This window comes from Lolium rigidum, chromosome 4 (genome assembly GCF_022539505.1).
Source record: "Lolium rigidum isolate FL_2022 chromosome 4, APGP_CSIRO_Lrig_0.1, whole genome shotgun sequence".
Classification (NCBI taxonomy): Eukaryota; Viridiplantae; Streptophyta; class Magnoliopsida; order Poales; family Poaceae; genus Lolium; species Lolium rigidum.
This window is the reverse complement of record NC_061511.1, coordinates 81,499,892-81,520,776: the sequence shown is the minus strand read 5'-3', so window position 1 is coordinate 81,520,776 and position 20,885 is coordinate 81,499,892. Positions and strand designations below refer to the sequence as shown.

Here is a 20,885-nt window from a genome sequence, read left to right as displayed (position 1 = left end):
CGCTCGTGACCTCGTTCATCTGATCATTTGGCCTGTGTCAACACCCGGATTTTTAAGTCCAGATGCCTATTATGTCATACATCGCAATCCTAGGAATATTGTTGTTGTGAGACATAACAGTTGATATCATAAGTCATCATTCATTACAAACCATAATCGTCTTACAAAAGTAGGTCACATGATCCAATATTACAACGATAGTTGATCTATTGATCAACGAACATCACAAATAGCGAAAGCAAAGTAGTAGTGGACTATCTAATCCACAGGCCAACGCTTGACATCCGGAGTAGTCCTAGTTGTCGTAGACGTCCTGTTGTCCTTCTTCCGGGTTCTGGTACTCCTCTTCATAGTCTGGCCATTTGAATAGCCAGGGACAAATCCATGAGTACTTTAAAGTACTCGCAAACTAATACTAGTGTAAGCACTATAAATTTTAGTAAGGGGATACTAAGCTCTAGGTTTCTTTGCATAAAGCCAGTTTTAATTCATAAGCATTTTTACAAAAGACTCTTTATTTGCTAACTAACTCAAGTGGGAACATTAGTGTCATTCCCACAACTCTGTTGTGATTCAAGTCAAATTCACCATTCACCTTTCAAGTTCAAGTCACAAGTCATATGTCATATTTTTGAAAATGGTCTGTTGACGAAACAGTATGGCCTTTCTAATCGTCCGTAATCGTGGACACGGCTATTCGAATAGTTCTATAATCTGCAGAGGTCGTACACTTGTGCCACAACATTTGCAACAATCCGTCAGGGTTATCTGGCCCTGATTTATCACACTCCGTGTGCGGACTACCAAGCATAACCTTTCACTTACATACCCTAGTATAGGCACCTCTCCCCATGAGCTTGGCCTCCCAGTGAAGACAAATCGTCAGCCTGGGAACTGCACAGGGCTTGGGCCGGACATTCACCTCATTTCACGTCATTTCACATCAGTTCACATTTCAACGGAGGCAGCCTCGACATAACCCCTATGACGCTTGTTTAGAGGAAACCCATACTAAGGCACATAAATTTCTAGTTAAGCCTTTACCCATGTTGGGGGTATTGTGGGGGTACTTTCAAATTGGAACGGTATCGCATCCGAACCCAACCATCAGTTTTTTTAAAGTTCCCCATGTCATTCACAAGTCATATTCACCTTCAAAACTTTCAATAGAATGACACATCATTCCAAGGTTTTCAAAGTCATTTCATTTTACATGTTCCCATCTAGAGTAGTCAATTTTATTTATTTAGCATTAGCAACTAGTCATGAGGGGTGCTATCTAGCTTTGTTTGCTTAAGCTAAATTTGATACTCTTGTTCTTATTCTAGACCAAGTGAATCATGAATCAAAAAGTAAACTTTGAAATACAATAAGTAAAATAATTGTAAGGTAAAAACATGGGATAGGATCATTAAACATAGAGTAACATGTAATGGTGCCTTGCTCTTGAAGAGCTTTGCATTAGGGTGGCTTGCAAGAATATTAGCTTGCCTTGGTTGGGCTTGTGATCAAAGTTATCTTCTTCTTCTTCAAAGTAGCCCTCCTCCTCTTGGTAGTCTCCGGTACTAGCGTCTATAAATGAATACGAGGATAACAATCACCAATCAATACTTAATGGCTAGATCAATCACACAAATGGTTCACACAAGTTATTCTAGCATCACAACATTATTGTTATGGTAGTTGACTTTATTTTCTTCTTAAGGAAAATAATTTCCTCTCATTACAAATATTGTTTAGGGTTTCTATTTAATTCTTTGAGAAATAATTTCCTCTCATTGAAATATTTATTAGTGTTTCTATTTATTTATTCTTGAGAAATAATTTCCTCTCATTGAATCTTGTTAAGATTTAATCTCCTCAAATGACCAAGTATGATCACATGTTGATCAAGATCAACACTTCACACTTATCCTTTGAGAAACATGATTTAAATGAGGTTCTATACCTCATGCAATTTAAATCCTATTTGATTTAATATCCTTAAGTGAGCAAGTATGAGACCATGCAACAAGGGTCATCAAATTACTTCATACTACTTGGGAAGATGATTTAAATGAGGTGCTACACCTCATAGATTTAAAATATTAAATTTCAAAATGATTTAAATGGGCTAGTATTGACTACATAGCCAATTTTTGATTCTAGACCATGATCATATGAAGCAACCATGTCATATTTTTGCATAAACAATTAGAGTACTTGAAATGTGAATTATGAGACTTTGAATCACCTCAAAATTCATCATGGTTGATTTTATAAATTTATTTGAAATCTGAAAACTCTCTCACTTGTTATTTTTACTATTCAAATTCTACAACTGATCTTGGTTTGAATCCAGTGTGGTTGGATGGAGCATTTCATAGGCTTTCCAACAACATCAAAATTACTAAATTTGGCCAAGTGGATTGAGAGTTATTCAAATTCTAAGTGAGCACCTATACTGAAATTCACGAAACGAATTAATTCGAATTTGGACTAAACGGGCTAGGCAGGAAACTACTGGGCCGAAAAGATTTGAAAAGACAAAAGTCAGCCCAACAGCGCTTCTCACGCAGCGGGCCGCCTGACTAGGTGGGGTCTACCTGTCAGCGAGTTTTAAATGCCGAAGCGGTACAGGATGATGCGGGCCGTTGGATTAAAAGGAGATCGCACGGCTCTGGGTCGTCACCTTCCGCGACATGAGCTCGCCGGAGAGCGAACCCTACCGGCGGCCAGAGGGTCGCGACGAGGGGCTTACCGGCGTCCAGCGAGGTCGGCGAGGCGGGCGATCGGCGTTGGAGACGACGGCGAGGCAGAGGGTGGTCGCGGCAGAGCTTGGGGTGGAGGAAATCGACGGCGTCGCTGAGCTACGGTGGCGGCGGACTCCGACCAAATTCCGGCGATGGTGAGCTTAATCGAGGTGGAGAAAGGGTCGAGGAGATCGAGGAGAAGGAGGGGAGGTGACTGGTGTGAGGATTGGAGGCGCGGGTGCTCTTCTTTTATAGGAGCGCGAGGTGGCCGTGGGGTGCGGGCAAGGTCGATGACGGCGATGGCGTTCTAGGGCGCGAAAGGGCAAGGCGATGGGGGCGTGCGCTTCCTGGCGTCATGGCGAGCGCGACGCGCGTGCTGGGGCAGCGAATGGGGGACGAGAGAGTGCGAGCGTCGTCGCCGTCCTGGCAGTATGGGTGCGGCAGGGTTTTGATCATGGCATCGTCTACGGCGCAGGCGACGCCCAATGGGGTTGTCTGGCAGTGTCCTGGTAGAGCATTGAGTGAGCGTGCGCGAGGAGAGAGGAAGAGGAGGACGATGGCGACGAGGCGAGGCAGAGCTCTGGCGTGTCCCGTGGCATGCCAGTCCACGCTCTGGCGTGCACTGGACGTGGTGATCACGATGCGTCCAGGGCCTTGTCGTGGTGCTTTTGATTTGGGATCATGTCTAGCATGCTCAGTACTGTCTGGTGAGTCTAGATGACAAGGTTGGAGGGAGAGGTGAGGTCCAGGGACATGGGTGGCATGATGGTGAGCAAGTGGATGGCATGGAGTGGCATGGGGATGCTTTGAGCCTTTTTCTTTGTCTCTGTGGGTTTTTCATGCATGAGTGAGGTGAGACCAGTGGGTTTGGCAAGGTGAGAGGTATAGGAGAGAGAGGAAAACCAGATTTGGCATGGTGAGGTCAATTCAATGGCATGGCTTGGCATTGGTCTTGTGTGCATGATTTCTTGTGTAACAAAGGTGCTGCAAGCTTGATTGTGATGAGTTGAGTGTGCATGACATGGAGCACAAGGTTGGAGAGAGCTAGATGTGTGCACATTGGATTAAAGGAAAAGCATATATGGCACATGCAAATGAGTGGCATGTTTGGGCATGGTGATGATCATCCAAGGTTGTGTCACTTCATTGAGGTGCTTTCAGAGTACATGGTGTACTATCAAGGATGACAAGAGAGAGAGAGAGAAAAAGCAAAAAGGGTGGGATAAAGTGAATTGTACCTCTCTCTTATTCTATGTGTACTCCTTCACTTAATGCAATGATCTCTCTTGTATTTACTTTTGATCAATTTCTGCATGGATGTGTTCTAAATGATGTTGGGCAACTATGTGTGGCATTGGTTTGAAATTTGGAGAGGTTTTGTGAAAATTCAAAATAGTGGAGGGAATCTAGAATTTGTTTCAAGGTGGCATCTTGGCTTGACTAAATGGAGCAATGGTCAAAGCTTTGGTCATAGTGGTCAACACGAAAAAATGTTCATCTTGATGAGGTCTTGGATGAGGTGCAAAGAGTTGTTAGGGTTTGGTTTAAGAATCTCTTAATAAAAGGGCTCAAAGTGGGGATGTTGTTAAAAATGGCACAAGTGACCATCATCACATGCATTTTGTAATTTTCATTTCTTTGATTTTTGATTTGATTTTTTTTTGACCCAAATGATGTTGTTGAGTGTTGAAATGGTATAGAGGGGTAACCCAACCATTCACACTAAGTATTAGGGTCAATATTCCCAAATTCATAAATTGGCTACTTTCTCTCATATGCCTCTATGGCATTTTTATTTTCTTTTTAATTTATTTTGTTTTCACCTTGGATTTGATTTGTTGAGCACTAGGTAGGGTTTATTAATGTTTTCAAAACATCTACACAAGGTAGAAAGGCCTAGGTAAAAGTTTTAGTAAAAATAGTCATAGGCACATAGGCCCTTTTCTTATTAATTTCTTTTTATCTTGATTTAACTTGGATGGTGAAAAGGATAGGGTTTAGGGTTTAAGGTCATTTCCAAGTAGTTTACACAAGCATCATGGCAATATCACAACCTATAAGCATGATCACTATGTATCAAACTAAAATTAATAAAAGTTTTTGTTGGTTCCAAATTTTGAAAAAAGGGAAATTCATTTTCTTTGTTTTGAAATTTTTGGGATGTTACAGCCTGGAAGCCTAAGTTGTTTTTGCAGCCAGACTATGACGACGATTCGGTAGCCATATGTTGTCTCAAACTTCATATTCGAAAACCTATTCGAATTTGGTGGCCATATGTTGGCCTAAACTTCATATTTAAAAACCTATTTAAAATTTTATACATATTTTATTAATTTTTAATTTTAATGATCTATCAGAGCCACCGATTTGAGAAATGCTGCTTTAGCATCTCTAAATGAAAAATGCAGTGCTCACGCCTCTATACGGCTGTACCTCAGCCCTGAGCTGTACCGACGTTTCTTTCGGCGTCTATTTAAAACGCACCGGTGAAGAAAAAACAAGAGCCAGATTCGTCCTGCCTACCGTGGGAACTCTTATCCTAATGAAATTCTTCGTGTCCTGACTCCTGACACCTCACCACTGGTTTCTGTACGCTTCTCACACGTACACAGCAACGTGTCGCGACCTGAGTATATCACTGCGGCACTATAAATCTGACCTTCGATCAATGTCCCACAAAATCTATCCAACCAGAGTTAGTCGATATCAGCTAAAGTCCGCGAAAGAAGCTCGGAAAGAGAAATCGTACTCGTACCCGAGAGGAAGATCAAGAAGGCAAGAAGCGGCTAGCCATGCAGGCCGGGAAGAGCGCCATGGAGGCCACCAAGGAGGCTGCCGCCAACGTCGGCGCCTCGGCGTACTCCGGCATGGAGAAGGCCCGGGCCGCCGTCCAGGGGCAGGCGGAGAAGGCCACGGCGCACAACGCGTCCGACAAGGAGGCGGCGGAGGTGAGGATGCGGGAGCGCGTGCGGGGGGCGGAGGAGGAGAAGCAGAACGCCATGCTCGCCAACGCCGCCGCCAAGGAGCGGGCCAGCGCCGGGACGTACCACCCGTCGCAGGGCGCACCGGGGATCGTGCCGGGCGGCGCCGCTGCGGGTGGCCACGTAGAGGACGGCGTCGCGGAGAGCCGGCCGGTCGGCCTGGCGACGGGCACCGGGAGGCCCAGCGCCGCGCATAACCCGCATGTAGGAAGCGACTTCCCGCAGGCGCGCGGCACCGGCGGCCAGTACCAGTGAGATCCAACTACAGCTCGTTAGATGTTCCAGTGTACGAGAGAGATTATTGTGTTGTTATGAATAAGTTTCTTTGTGGGAAATAGTTTACGGGCTTGCAGTAGCATGTTTCAGATTTGTATGTCAAAAGTATTTGGACCCGTGTATTGTGTACATCATGTGGTAGTTCTTAAGGTTTTAGGCAAGTTTCATGGGTCCTTTGTGTGTGGGCTCTTTGTGTGTAGATGGGCTCTCTTATGCTAACTATATTTTGTTGACCGCCTTGGCGTGGGATCCTGTGAAACTCGAGTATGTTTTATAGGCTTTTTCTCATTATCAGAAGTATCTGTATTTCTCTCTGTTTCTACGAATTTACTGGAGCTAAAGTAGCAAATTAAAAAAAGATACATAAGACAGATGGCTTTTATTACAGTAGCTGTGTTTCTACGAATTTACTGAAGCTGCAGTAGCAAATTAAAAAAGGACAGAGATTTGGTGCGTATAGGCACCAGATTTTATCCTTTTTTAAAAAATAAAAATCATATTCCTAAGTTTTTAAAAAATCCAAAAATAAATTATGATGTAGCCATATTGTATTTCAGAAATGTGTAAACTTCAATTGAAAATAATCTGTATTTTGGCTACACAAAAATAATAAACATGTAGATCTAAGTATAGTGATTCGAATCTTCAAAAAAATATCAGACTTTGTTATTTTTTTGTAGCTCAGGAAACAAAATAATTGTAATTGTGATTTTATATGTTAGTGGAATACATCATCAGCTTCTTTTAAAATTTTGTTACATATTTTTTGTACACACAAATATTTTTTTTAATACAACAAGAGCACTGATGCCCAAGCTCTAAAATGATTTTTCGATTAAAAAAATATAAGACATGGATTTTATTATAGTAGCTGCTTACAATATGGAAATTCTATAAGGCTTCTGAATGCATATGTTTATTGGTTACGAGATTTTATGGATTTCACATGTAGCCTACCTTAACTTGTTTGGAAATAAAGACTTTGTTGTTGTTGTTCTGAATGCATATGCTTTCTCTATTAAAAAATATATTTTTAGGTATCAAAAGAATTTAAATAAAAAATTCGACATGTACATGTTAACAACATATGTGCCTTCATCAAGTTTCGCAAGGAACCAAAATAAAATTATCTTCTAAAAAGCTTAGTTTTAGCATTGAATTCTATCTTTTTATACACATCACATGACAAGTTGAATTTTTAGCATTCCAAAATAAAAACAACATATGCTTTCATGTGCCAAAACACCACTCTGGTTACAACAAAATTACTTATAGCAATGGAAGCAAAAGATAGTCATCAGCAAGCCAATTACGATATTGTAAATATATACAAAATGCAAAAGATTAATTAGAAAAGGCAGAAGATTAATTAGAGAAGGTTGTATGAGTTACTAACAGCTGCATATCACAAAAGTGGCTAATATGTTAACATCGTCAAATTATTGGGTCTAGCAAGGTCGCACACTAAAGTTAGAGAGGTTAATCAGAGAAGGTTGTATGAGTTGATAACAACTACATATCACAAAAATGGTTAATATGCTTTTAGGTACACATCAATTTTGAAGAAAACTTTCATGTTGAATGTCGATAGTTCTTCTCATAATACATCCAAACTTAGCCATCTAAGCATTAATTTGGTCCTATAATTTATAGGAACACTTAAATTAGAGAATGGACATTGATTCATTCAAAGTCTACATACACTAATACACTCTATAATGCAATTTACATAGCAAAAGATTAATTAGAAAAGGCAGAATATTAATTAGAGAAGGTTGTATGAGTTACTAACAACTGCATATCACAAAAGTGGCTAATATGTTAACATCATCAAATTTTTGGGTCTAGCTAGGTCGCACACTGAAGTTACAGAGGTTAATTAGAGAGGATTGTATGAGTTGATAACAACTACATATCACAAAAATGGTAATATGCTCTTACGTACATATCAATTTTGAAGAAAACTTTCATGTTGAATGTCGATAATTCTTCTCAGAATACATCCAAACTTAGCTATCTGAGCATTAATTTGGTCCTATAATTTATAGGATCACTTAAATTAGAAACTGGACATTGATTCATTCCAAGTTTACATACACTAATACACTCTATAATGCAATTTCATAGAGAGCTCTATACAGAATATGAGACTCGTACATGCAAAAAGCTTGATGTACCACAACTTGGTTAACACGGTCCTCTCTTTTATATCACTTTTCAACAGCGTATAATTCTACGTCAGTAGTTTCTTAGAGGTACACAGGCAGCAATTTAAAATAAATTTCCCGATTATAACTTTTCATCTGTAGCACCTTTAGGATAGGGATTTGGTGCACATGTGCACCAGTGCTCCCTCCACTTTTACATTTTTGTAATTTTTAAAATCTCACACTTCTATTTCTCTAAAAAGTATGGCATTAAATATGTAGATATGTACAGGAGGAATCTACACAAAAAAGTTCCAATAAAAAAGACTTTAAATTTTGAGAAATACAAAATAAATAAATTTCTGACAAAAAGACATTATTTTAATACTATTGTACTACCATTTACTGTCATAAATTTGTCTTTTTTATATTTCTCAAAATACAACGTATTTTTTAACGGGATTTTTTTTGCATACACCCATACAGTACATATCTATCTATATATTTAACACCATTTTTAGAGACACAGAAATGTGAGGTTTTAAAATTTTCAAAAATCTTAAATTGAAGGGAGCACTGGTGCCCATGTGTCAAATACACTTTTTGCTTTATTCTATAGTAGCTTCATGGTTTCTGCTACAGTAACTACGAGAAATAAAATACTCCACTTTCAAATAGTTCCTTATTTTGATTGCCCCACAATCACCTTACGGGAACACTATTAATTAGTCTGAACTTTTTCTAGATACATGTATCTGTGTCTAGATACATCTGTACAAAACAAAAAATATACTACATCATCAGTTGCCTCTTCTATTCAAGAGAAACAAATGTAATTATTTTTTATTAACAAATTACCCTACGGGCACGGGGACGCTTCCTAACAATTTGTGATACATGGTAAAATAATTAAGGCCGTATGCATATGTAACGCACAATTAGCCGGGATTCTACAAAAAATTATCACCGCCAGCAATTAGGCAGGATTCTATATCATAGACTGAAGCTTATGTACAGTCACAAGCCTGCAACCACCCGCCACAAAACATGGTAAAATTATGCACTGTATTTTCCAAGAAAGACTGGAAGGATGTATGCCACAGTGTTGGAAATTATGCAGCTCCATGTCGTAAGATCCTTTTGCTATAAACAGGAAGAGCGATATGTGTTCTTCTATCCCGTCTTCCCAATCCTATTCATCACATCATGGTAGTACAGGAGAACGCACATAGGCTGTCCATAGATGCAGAAAAAGAACCAGAATATCATGTTGCCGGCCTGTTGAAGGTGGCACAAATTAGAACTGGTCTAACATCAAAATAGATATCCTTTTAGTACAAACAAGGAAAAGATGGCTAACCATTGTATCTCTGAATTTGCTTTTCAGGTATGATGTCAATATGATAAGGGGGATCTGGTAACAAGGGAGGAAATGATATGTAATAAGCAAAGTTCATTGTCTCAGATGGTATAACAGGATGGGCCCATCCATCCTGCTTACAAATAAATTTCCACATGTATACAAAATGCAAGATCATCCTCAAAAGCAGACACATTTTTTACTTAGAAAGTAACAACATTCTAATCAATGAAGTGAATGAGATGACACATCATCCTATCATTCAGCGGTAGAAATTTTGACATACCTGCAGCATGATCCCTAAGAATGCCCAGAACTTGACAATTCGGCAGGGGACAGCAACACATAACTGGTGTACATTAATTAAGATAAGGCATCATGAGTTACTCAAAACAGGCCAACTAGCAATTTCTTATTTAACAACATTAAAAAATGACGTAACCACACAACTGCAACATTTTATTATTATAAGCTCAGAACCAACTTGGATCACAAGAGCGGAAAAGAGAGCTAAATAACTGGTGTGGATATATGAAGTGCCTGCGCAAAGAAAGGAGCATGTTTTACCTCATGGAGCACGGCAGATACAAAAAATGATACAAAGACAGCAACTTCCTGCAAGAAGAACAGCACAAAGGACCCAGCTTAAACTATGTCCAAAGCATGAAGTGCTTAGTAGTGTAACAGCTAGCAGTTTACCTTTGATATACCACTGCGCATGCAAGGAAAATATATATGGCGAACAACCCATTTATGCACAGGCTGTGAATGCAGACATAAATAAAAAATAGTTAAAAACAAATAAACAAATTAGTGGAGAAACAGCAAGCAATATAACATAAATCAATAAAATTCGAGGTATTTGCCACTCCTTTACCTACATGAAATTTGGTAAAGTTTAATCATAGAAAATGTGCTGTTCTTGTCGAAACAGTTTCGTTTGAGTTTGTCATATTCTCATGCTGTTTCTTTGAATAGGATAAACATTCTAACATTCTAACTCCTTGGAAAAAAAATGCAAGCTTATGGACAAATATGGTCTCTAATCGCCAGAAGGTTGCATGAAAGTAACATGGTAGAGAAAAGAGAAGCATACCATGTTCCATTTTCTCCAATACTAATACCATCCGAGTACATAAACACATGCAACAGAAGTAAACATTATACACAACATTAGGTCTGTTGGTGAGAGGAGAGAATATCAGGACTAGCTTGAAAAACTCTTGTATTTCACCTCATCAATTGTTTTTGCATTCCACCAATCTTTGTAGAATTCACGGTCACCAAAACGAAGAATCTCAGCAAGTATATTTAACCTGTGTAATACAAGAAAGTATAAACTGTAATTCTGCATTGTTAAGAGTGTTAAGAGATACTATTTTCATACGGCGGATAATCTCTAGTATAAATTTAAGAACAAAGACTTGCATCCTGCAATTTCCTGAGATTAAACTATCCACTTAATGCCAAGAAATAGGAATTTACCAGAGATGGAAAAAGCAGTAGAACATGCAAAGCCACAAGTAAACATTTGGTAATGAGAGCCTCAGAACGGTCTCTATGGCATTTAGGAGTCCTCCCTTCAATGGATGTTGAGAGTTCACAACGATTGGATTTATGTACTGCGATTTCAAAAAGATCAATAAATCATTAAGAACCACATTGAGTATTTTACGAGACATACAAAGATAAAATCACTTACTTGCTCAATGATGAAGCCTTGAACACCAGTAAATATCAAGTACAGAATAATTTGACGAATCAGCCACCCTTTTCTAACATATGAAGTTCGGGGATAGCTTGGCTTCATAATAATACTACCAATTAGTTCATTTTAACAGCACACAAGCTGCTACATTCCCTTTCGCAGCAAGGTAATCTTTGATAATAGCAAAAATCCAAATAAGAGCATAAAATATTTTCAATGCCAGTTAACTGACAAATGAAACCGAATACTGACTAGAGTTTATTCTCTCAAAGATAATTAACTCGAGACCTCTAGGTTGACGTTGTATATGAAGGTTTCCAGCAAGACGAGCCTCTAGGTAGACGTTGTATATGAAGATTTCCAGGGACAGGGTGTTTCTGCACCCGGGTGCACATGCACCCTTTATTTGAAATGCATATTAAACATATTTCCAAATGTTAAAAAAATAAAAATAAAAATGTCTCGTGTATACCTTGACATGTTACATGTTCACAAAGTTGTTTCAGCAAAAACCGATATGTTTTGTGCCCTGTACTAAAAAGACAAATTTTTGGTGTTAAAATAGTCTATTTCTCGAGGCATTATTTGTCTTTTTTACACAGGGTACAAAAATTGTTAGTTTTACGTGAAACTTTACATGTACACATAGAACATGTCCATCTACATGCTAAATTTTTTTCCTAATTTTTTTTACTTTTTGAAATATGTTTTATACATACCAGGTGCATATGCACCCATGATCAGTTTTGGTTTTCCGGATTTCCAGTAAGAAGTTCGGTTGTTGATGACTACGTGAAATGTACATATTAAATATGTAAATACACGAAACTGGAATCAAAACTAGCCAAGAAAAGGATCAGAGGGATATCATTGTCCAAGGCTTAGATTGCGGCCGCTTAACTGTGATGTGATGTGCTTAATTTATAATCCTCTGTGGAAAGAATAGCCACAAAAGTAGATAAAAGTGGGTCAAAACAAACACTAAAATAGGAAAAGGCTGGTTGGATGGGCTGGATTATCATAATCCACTGCAAAGCCACTTTTCTATAAGGCCTGCAAGCAGTTTCAGGTGGAAGCAGAAAAGTACCACCGACAAGACGATATGTTGCACATAAGAACCTGTTCGAAATCCCTTTTCCTTCTTGCGAACCACAGGAGCGCATAGAAGAGCAAAGCTGATTTTCAAAACAGGGTCAAGCAGGGCAGGTCGCAGGAAGCACTTTTAGAAGGTTTGGAGCAGTCGCTATTTATCACCATAACGCAGCCTATGGCTACATATTCTCTTGTCAAAGTATTTCAAAAACCAAAGTATTTCAAAACTACAGTATTTAATCCGGTAGGCACAACATACTACAGTTTTGACATAACAGAATTTTTTTAGAGTATTTAGAATATTGTGACCTGTTTGCCTAGCATTGTATTTAGCAACGTAAATTGGCTAGTTGTTGGAGGATTCTGTTGCAAACTCGCAGGAACTACTGCCATTTATTCCACCAAGATCGTCATTAACACCATTCGTCGACCAAGATCACCAGTAACACCACACGTTGACCGCGAAGGCCGCAGCCGGTGTCCTGCGACTCCACCACATACCCGACCGCGAAGGGCGCCGCGGAATTCCACCTACTCTGCCCTTCCACTGCCACATAAGCAGACACGGGAGTCCAGCTAACAAGCATGTGAACTTCAGATTTTGTATCATAGTCTCTGTAGAGAAACATTTCCCGTTCGAGATTATGTAGGGGAGTGTGGTGATATTGTTTAAAAAAAAGAGGAAACTGATATGGTATACTAGGCAAGAAAATGTATAAGAAACAATGTGTGCTGCTTCCTCTTTACCAAATACGACATGAATATGGGGGTGGGGGGGGGGGGGATCATCAAAACATCAAAATCAGAATAGCCCCCTTTCAGAAGTTGGTCTTTGCACGACTGAATTGGAATTGCCAATCATTAAAATACCTGGTAGCATAATGTTGGAGCCATCATGAAGTATATTAGACTCCCCAAAGTTGGAGCTTGTAAATTATCCATGTCAGCTGTGCTGAATGCATTATCATCCTAATAGATGGCAAATTATTGTGATGCAAAACAAAGATTAATAAGATAGCAATATAGCCAAAACAAAAAGACTGCACAGAAAAAGAGCACGGGAACAGAAATAGTATTTCGTGAATATTAAAGGAACTGAAAAAACAAATCCATTAAGACATTTATGTAGGGCCCTTGGGTACAACCGTAGAATGCATAGCCTATATCATTTTCAAACTGAAGCACTATCAGAATAGGTCATCTAATTTGTTCCAATATAATTATCATTTAATTTTGCCCCAAAATACATGTCAACCATTTGGAGATAACTTTGAACAAATTTTCCTTTTACCTCCCCCACAACCCCCTCTCCCATGTGGTCATTTGCCTTGTCATTAATTACTGTTGCTGCGGCATGCATCATCCCAGAAAATAAGTGGAATAGTAAAGAGGGGGGATGACAATACTTTCAACATAAATCTTGGTTCATTTATATACGGTGTAGGATTATGATAGTGCTGAGTAACAATTCAGATATATCTGTAAGCAAAATGAGAAGAAATGTCACATAAAAGAAAAGGATAGTGATGGAAACATACCTTCTTATCGCTTATGGTTAATCGCCTTATGTCATGGTTTGTATGTGCAAAAGATACAAGCTTCAGACAAACAATGCAGGCAATGAACATCAACAAAAATCCAGATACAACCGCTGAATCACACCTGAACCAAGTGCACGATGTGGAATTAGGACGATGCAGACCAATGATATACAATTCTTGACAAAAGGATGAAAATATCACTTGATGCACAAAATACATAATCCCACCACATATTCAAAGAGGTGCATGAGCATGTCCTTACATAAGAATGACAAGGACTGGATATACAATTTCAGCAGTTATAAGAATGACATGGACTAAGGTAGCAACCTGCAAAAAAATGAACACAAAATCGGTGTTTAGCTGGTACGGCGTACAAAACTATGAAGAAATGAGATGGTGCAAGAGAACCCAAGATACATATAATACATGGACAACTCCATAAACTGTTTGTCAGAATAGGAAGTATCAGCAATAAGAATACAAAATGCATAGTATACGAATTAAGAGGGTCTTAGCTTACAGCATCAGTAATATCGTTACGGAAGGCCAACTTCTCAACTGCAAATGCACCCAGGGGGAAGGCCGGCAGAGTAAGGCTGGAAGAATAAGATATCATAAAAACGAAGAGAACGCACTATTAAACAAGCAGAGTGGCACACACTATAGCAGAGATGAACATTACCAGCACATTAGGAGTGGCCAATCTCGGAATGATTTAGAGTTGAACCAAAATCCAGTTCGTATTAATAAACCATACTGCAAACAGAATCAGGAGTAAAAAAAGACTGCACAAATGCATTATGTGTATGAAGAAGTTCAGGGGATGGTATATATTTTGCCAGATGAGAAAAGGCAGATAAAAACCTTCATTAAGTTCTCGATAATTAGCCTTCCGTTCACTGAGACCAGAACAACAATACACAGGTTGAAAAGGCCTGCGTGACTCTGTTATAGATGACAAAGAGAAGTATGAGGGAACAGAGGCTCTAGCAGCTAGAAGCTATGACATCATAAAATGCACCTCAGGCCAAAATAGACCAAAAGGGCAGAGCAGTAGAGATAATTAGCGAAAAGGATAGTTCTGTCCGTCCCATTACAGCATGCGGCCTGAGCTAACTGAAGAACTAATATATCGTACATTCACAAGATTTAAACTCACAACCACGGGTGACCGTCTCAACAAACTTTAGCCTGTGCGTGGCCATCTCTACGCTACACAAATCATGCAACTACTAACCACACTAATCATGTGCTTCCGTGAGCTAGTTTCCAACAATCATACTAGTACTACTAGATTTGTGGCTTGTCGCACGTCAGCGACCTGAAAGGTGTCAGATCCACACCAAATTAACAACACGTTTCAACACACAAGCACAGCACATGGAAACGCCTGAACTACACATGACAGACATGACTTATGGAACCCAGAAAAGAAATACAGAGCAGCCGATGGAGCGCTAAGCATTTAAACGAACAGCTGTGTCCAGCGAACAAAACGGGTCGGAGCTCACCTGCTTGAAGATGGCGTCGGAGCTGAGGGGGCTCTCCTTGGCCTTCCGGTGGACAGGCGAAGCCGCGCGGAAGCTGAACGCGGTGAAGTCCGCGCCACTTCCGCTTCCGCCTCCTCCTCCGCCGCCGGCGCCGGCGGACGAGGCGTCCCCGCCTGAGCCGGCGCGGCGGTGCGACGAGGAAGGCTCGGCGGGGCCGGACTCGTCCCCGGAGTCCGCCGCGAAGCTGGCGCGCGCGGCCACCGCGGCGCCGGAGCTGAGCCGGCGGCGAAGCGCGGCCACGAAGCCCTCGGGGGTGACGTCGCCTCTGCGCGGCCGCGGCGGGCGCCGGTGGACCGCCGGCGGCGCCGGCGGCGGGTCGATCTCGCCGCTGTTCGAGTCCTCCATTCGGGAGCCTAGGGTTTCTCTCGATCGATTGATGGCTCGATTTGGAGGAGGAGGGTAGACGTCGAGACGAGAGGAGGAGGAGGGCCTTCCCGGTGGTGACGTATCAGCGATGCGAGGCCAGCTTTGGTTTCGTCTGTATCACACGTCGGGCCGGGACGAGGCTGGCGTGGGGCCTACCTGCCAGGTAGACTGGATTCCGAGTCTCGATGTGCGGCGGGAAGCGCTCTGTCTGTTGAGCAGGTCAGATGGAAAGTTCCAAGGTCCATTTACCTTTTTATAACTTGCTGCAAAATTCTTGGAGAGAAAGGAATGACAAGGAACGTTTACCCGGAAATTTAATTCGGCTCCCGGTTTATGAACCCATTATTTGAAAATACAGTATGTTTTAATAAAATGTTGAAAAGGAAAAAAATCACAGATACATCTGGGTATTCTAAGTTCGAACACGAGTTTTCGAGGAAGAAATATTTGGTATGTCCCCTGTAAAAGGATAAACTTTCATGCTCCAATAAGACTATTCACGGGACATTTTTTGTCTTTTTTACACATGCTATATAATATTTTTATTATGAAAACTTGTGTGCAAGTATAGAAAAAAAATGTTCAGGTATACACGAGGGTTCTTTTCGAAAAAATACATTTCAAAATTTCATAATATGCAAAAAAATATTTTTAAATTCTCTTTATAAAGTTTGACTGCTATATGAGAAAATCTCAATACGAACAATACCAAATGCATGCTATATGAAATTATATTTCAGGGTGGTCCTAATAATATCGATTTAATATTATAAACGCTGATATTTTTCTGATATACTTAATCAAACTTTACCAAGGTTGACTTTGACTAAAACTTATATGCAATGTAAGCAACAAATAATGTACATTTTAATCTTATTTGTGGTAATAAAATTTGGTTCAAAGAAGAATATTTTCACTTTCATATAAAATAAGGTTAGGGTTAGATTTAGGGGAAAATCCAAGGTGGGAGAGACTTCAATAAATCAAAGTCGACTTCTTATGTTGTTGTACTCTCATGCCTTTGCTTCTGTTATATATCACCTTTTCCCATCTCATCACTGCAATCCCATCTTGCCTCTCTTCAAGGTGTCCCCCAATTTGTCACGACGTCGATGCTCTCGTGTGACAGTTACAATGCGGGATCCAGGGAGAGGCAGCGATGCAGCATTATCAGGGGAGCTTCCCGATCTACGCATCTTCAACTCACTCCCATTCTTCTGGGTTCGACGCTTGGAAAATTTTCTAGGTTTGCAATTTCTGAAATGAGGACAAATTATAGAGTTACTAGAAATTATTTGTGCCCCTCCTTCTCCATTCTCTCTGAGCACATACATGCTAATTTAAAGTTTGACTGCTATATGAAAAAATGTTAATATGAACACTACCAAATGCATGCTATATCAAATTACATTTCAAGGTGGTCCTGGGAAAATCGATTTAATATTATAAACGCTGATATTTTTCTTACATACTTGATCAAACTTTAGCAACGGTTGACTTTTACTAAAACTTATATGCAATGTAAGCAACAAACAATGTTCATTTTAATCCTATTTTTGGTAATAAAAATTGATTCCAAGAAGAATGTTTTCACTTTCGTATAAAATAGGGTTACAGTTAGATTTAGGGGAAAATCCAAGGTGGGAGGGACTTTAATACATATAATTCGACTTCTTATGTTGTTGTACTCGCATGCCTTTGCTTCTGTTATATATCACCTTTTCTTTATCTGATCTCTGCAGTCCCATCTTGCCTCTCTTCAAGTTCTCCCCCAGTTTGTCACGATGTCGATGACCTCGCACGACACTTACAATGCGGGATCCAGGGGGAGAGGCATCGATGTAGCATTATCACTGGAGCTTCCCGATCTACATATCTTCAACTCAGTCCCATTCTTCTAGGCTCGACGCTTGGAAAATTTTCCAGGTTTGGAATTTTTAAAATGATGACAAATTATGGAGTTACTAGATATTATTTGTGCCCCTCTTTCTTCATTCTCCCTGAGCACATACATGCTAATTTAATCAACATCTTGAGTCAACATTAGCTTGTCGTGATTAATTAGCACTGATCTATTCATTAGACAATTTCAAAACATGAACTGGGTTGTAACCTTAAACTAGTGCCATTATCTTTAGGACATAAAAACTTGAGCATGGTTATTAGGGTTGAACTCCAAATTGAACATAAATGATAATGTTCATTCAATGCTTACAACACCACAAATCTTAATAGCTTTAAATTAACATTAACCCAAAAGCAATTAGAACTATAACATTAGTAGTTGACATTGAATAGGGTCTAATTAGGGTTTTAAGCACAGCTAGATTCATTCTAATATTGATATTAGTTCATTTTTATAGGATCAACACAAATAGCTATGGTAAAGACCACTTATACACCATATAGGCTTAGGTACTTACCAAAGGGCAACACGTTGATGTACTAGTACTGAATGTCATTGACATAACTCTTGTTGTGACCGGCAGTGGTCATCGGTCTTCGTCTCCCTTAGCACTTATTTACGATGGGTCGTTAGGGGGAAAACCAGACTTTGTCATGTGGATCGGTCGATTGGAAGGAGATTATATTATTTTCCTTATATGTAGTATTGTAGTTAGTGCTTGGTACACTAGACCAAGACCAAGCCCCCGCTTGGCAGCTTTGTAAAATTTTCCACATGTGTTGAAGTTGACGGGTGTAATTCTGAGTGAGCTAGCTAGAAAACTGGAGAATGAAAACACCGAAGAATTTCAACGTTTGGGAAAATAGAGGGAACATAACCTCCTTGACATGAACTACGAACTCGACTGAGTTCTAATTCACCATAGAATCAAAAATAGATCACCAAGGGAACTGGAAATTTAGATTATATCGTTACAAATGATACACATACCAATGAAAATCCGGTGAGGCCTCGTTCGGTTGTTCCCTTCCCCGAGGGGATTGGCCGGTTTTCACGGGGGTTAAAACGACGGGGATGAAAACTCGGCAGAATCAAATTTGGGCGTTCGGTTATGCCCGGCCGGACTCAATCCCTGGCCCAAAACCTGCCAAAACCATCAATTACACGGGGGTTAAAATAATCGTGTCTCCACCCGTGGATGAAATCCCGAGAAGCGACGGGCGAGAGACACAGCGCTGAGCCAGTTCGGCGGATTGGCCGGCGACCTTGGCCGGCGCCGTCTTCGACGTCGCCACCGTCGGCGACCTCTGCCGCCCTGGAGCCTAGTCCCCTGCATCGACCGGTTCGGCAGCAGCCCGTCCCTCCGCTGCATCCGGCGGCGGCCCGCTCCACAAAGCTAGAACGTGATTGGCATTCGGTTCACTGTCGGGGGGAAGACCCCGGGTAGGGCAATGGACGCGGAGCGGCCGGCTTGAGGTTGGCCGGCTCGCGGCAAAGGCCGGCTGAGGAGCAGCCGGCTGGAGCCGTGGCCGGCTGCCTCGGGAGCCGGCTGGCTCTAAGTCCTAGTCGGCCTGGCTGCGGCCTTCAACGCTGTAGCTGGGCCGGCTTCCACAAGCCATATCCGATCGAGGGTTTGTACCTCGGACCGACTCGAGGCCGGCGAGTCTTGCACTTGGGAAGGAACCGGGTAGGTGAGCCGGGTTCAAAGGTCCACGCCGACCTCATCTCCCGTAAAGTACGGGGCACCGTAGAGCAGCGAGTGCCACGCGCCGGACACAGGCCATCATGGCGTACGTCGGACCGTACGCGCTACGAGCATGATGACGACAACGACGGCACCTCCCACGCCGCCGACCCGAGCAGGCGGATGGGACGTGCCACTACGCTCAACGGCTCCCTGATGTCAGCGCCTCGGGAAGGGACGGGAGCCGAAGCCGGCCATGCTGGCCACTAGACTCTAGGGACTTATATGTAAAGTACCGGTGCCTATATAAGCCGGGCTACCCCCCTCGTGCGGGGGACGATCGATCACTTCCCATTCACTAGTCTTAGAGCTGCCCTGTGAGAGAGACCTTCGTCTACCTTAGCCTCCCGGGAGCAGCCGGATATACGAGCTCAAGGAGCACCATTGTACTTGTGATACTTCCATATACATTCATAGCGGGAGTAGAGGTGTTACCTCCATCGGAGGGCCTCGAACCTGGGTACGTCGCCGTGTCGCTCGTGCCCATACCCGCATCCGGATACCGCCGTGAGACCACAAGGAACCACATCGATTAGCCACCCTATGGCATATGTCATGACAATACCACGACATTTGGCGCCCACCGTGGGGCCTTCAGCGTCCGCGGCCGGTGTCTTCATCCGGACGGGCCTCGCCACCACCACCGGCGAGAGGGTCGCTTCGGGCTTGGTCCGGAGATTCGGCTCCCTCGGCTGCGTCGGCGACAACGCTGGCTGCTTCGCCGACCGGCCATTCCTCGCCGGCGGCAACATCATCGGCTTCGGCGGTTTCGACGTCTACGTCGCCACCGTCGCACCACCGCGCTACCCGCGCAAGATCGTGCGCTGTGCAAGCCCTCCCCACGGAGCCGGCGCCAGCCTCACCACCACCGGCCCCTGCATCATGCAGGAGGTCATGGCCACCGGCGACGACGCCGGGGGCAAATCCACGCGCATCCGTGGGCCAGTGCTGGAGCGCGAAGCCGCTGCCGGCGCATCCGCCTCGGGCGCAAAGGCGCCGCCACCACCGTCCCGGCTGGAGGAAGTCCGGGCAAAGCTGAGCACCCCGCTCACGCCTGGCGCCGACCCCAGCACCATCGAGAAGGACCTGGAGGAGCACCGCCAGCTCCTACTCAGGCAAACAGAAGAACTGGCTGCTGCAAAGCGCCAGTGGGAAATCACCCAGCGCGAGTTCAACCGCGCTCACGGCCTCACGCCCGCCGGCGACAATCCAAGCCGAGCCGGCCAGATCCGCCGGAGAGGAGGCGCCCTGGGCGCCGAGATCGCTCGGGACGGCGCAGCATCGCCGGCTCCGTCTGCGGAGCAACCCGTCTACAACACCCCCGACAAGAACATGCTCGCGGCTGAAGCTGCCGCGGAGGAGCTGCGCGGCCTCGAAGGCGCAGAGTTACGCCGCCAAACTGAGCGGGTGGCCGAGGCTGGCCGAAGGCGGCCAACCGGCTGACCAAGGATCCCAGGTACGCCCATGCCCCCAGAGCTT

General features: G+C 42.5%; 2 protein-coding genes across 2 annotated transcripts; one reads left to right on the top strand and one right to left on the bottom strand.

The window, feature by feature from the left end:
* The first annotated feature begins 5,524 nt into the window (after positions 1–5,524).
* Positions 5,525–5,968, top strand: LOC124707271 (11 kDa late embryogenesis abundant protein-like). Its single transcript, XM_047238935.1, has one exon. It carries the CDS (start codon positions 5,525–5,527, stop codon positions 5,966–5,968), a length of 444 nt encoding a protein of 147 aa, XP_047094891.1.
* Positions 5,969–8,914: 2,946 nt separating this feature from the next.
* Positions 8,915–15,752, bottom strand: LOC124649089 (diacylglycerol O-acyltransferase 1-1-like). The gene is made up of 16 exons (XM_047188763.1): positions 15,352–15,752; positions 14,705–14,785; positions 14,523–14,596; positions 14,361–14,436; positions 14,100–14,167; positions 13,835–13,958; positions 13,167–13,265; positions 11,199–11,300; positions 10,982–11,118; positions 10,731–10,812; positions 10,593–10,613; positions 10,196–10,258; positions 10,064–10,111; positions 9,783–9,845; positions 9,497–9,550; positions 8,915–9,414 (listed from the first exon to the last, which is right to left on the bottom strand). Exons 1-16 carry the CDS (start codon positions 15,733–15,735, stop codon positions 9,310–9,312), a joined length of 1,581 nt encoding a protein of 526 aa, XP_047044719.1. The 5' UTR covers positions 15,736–15,752; the 3' UTR covers positions 8,915–9,309.
* Between the last annotated feature and the right edge of the window lie 5,133 nt (positions 15,753–20,885).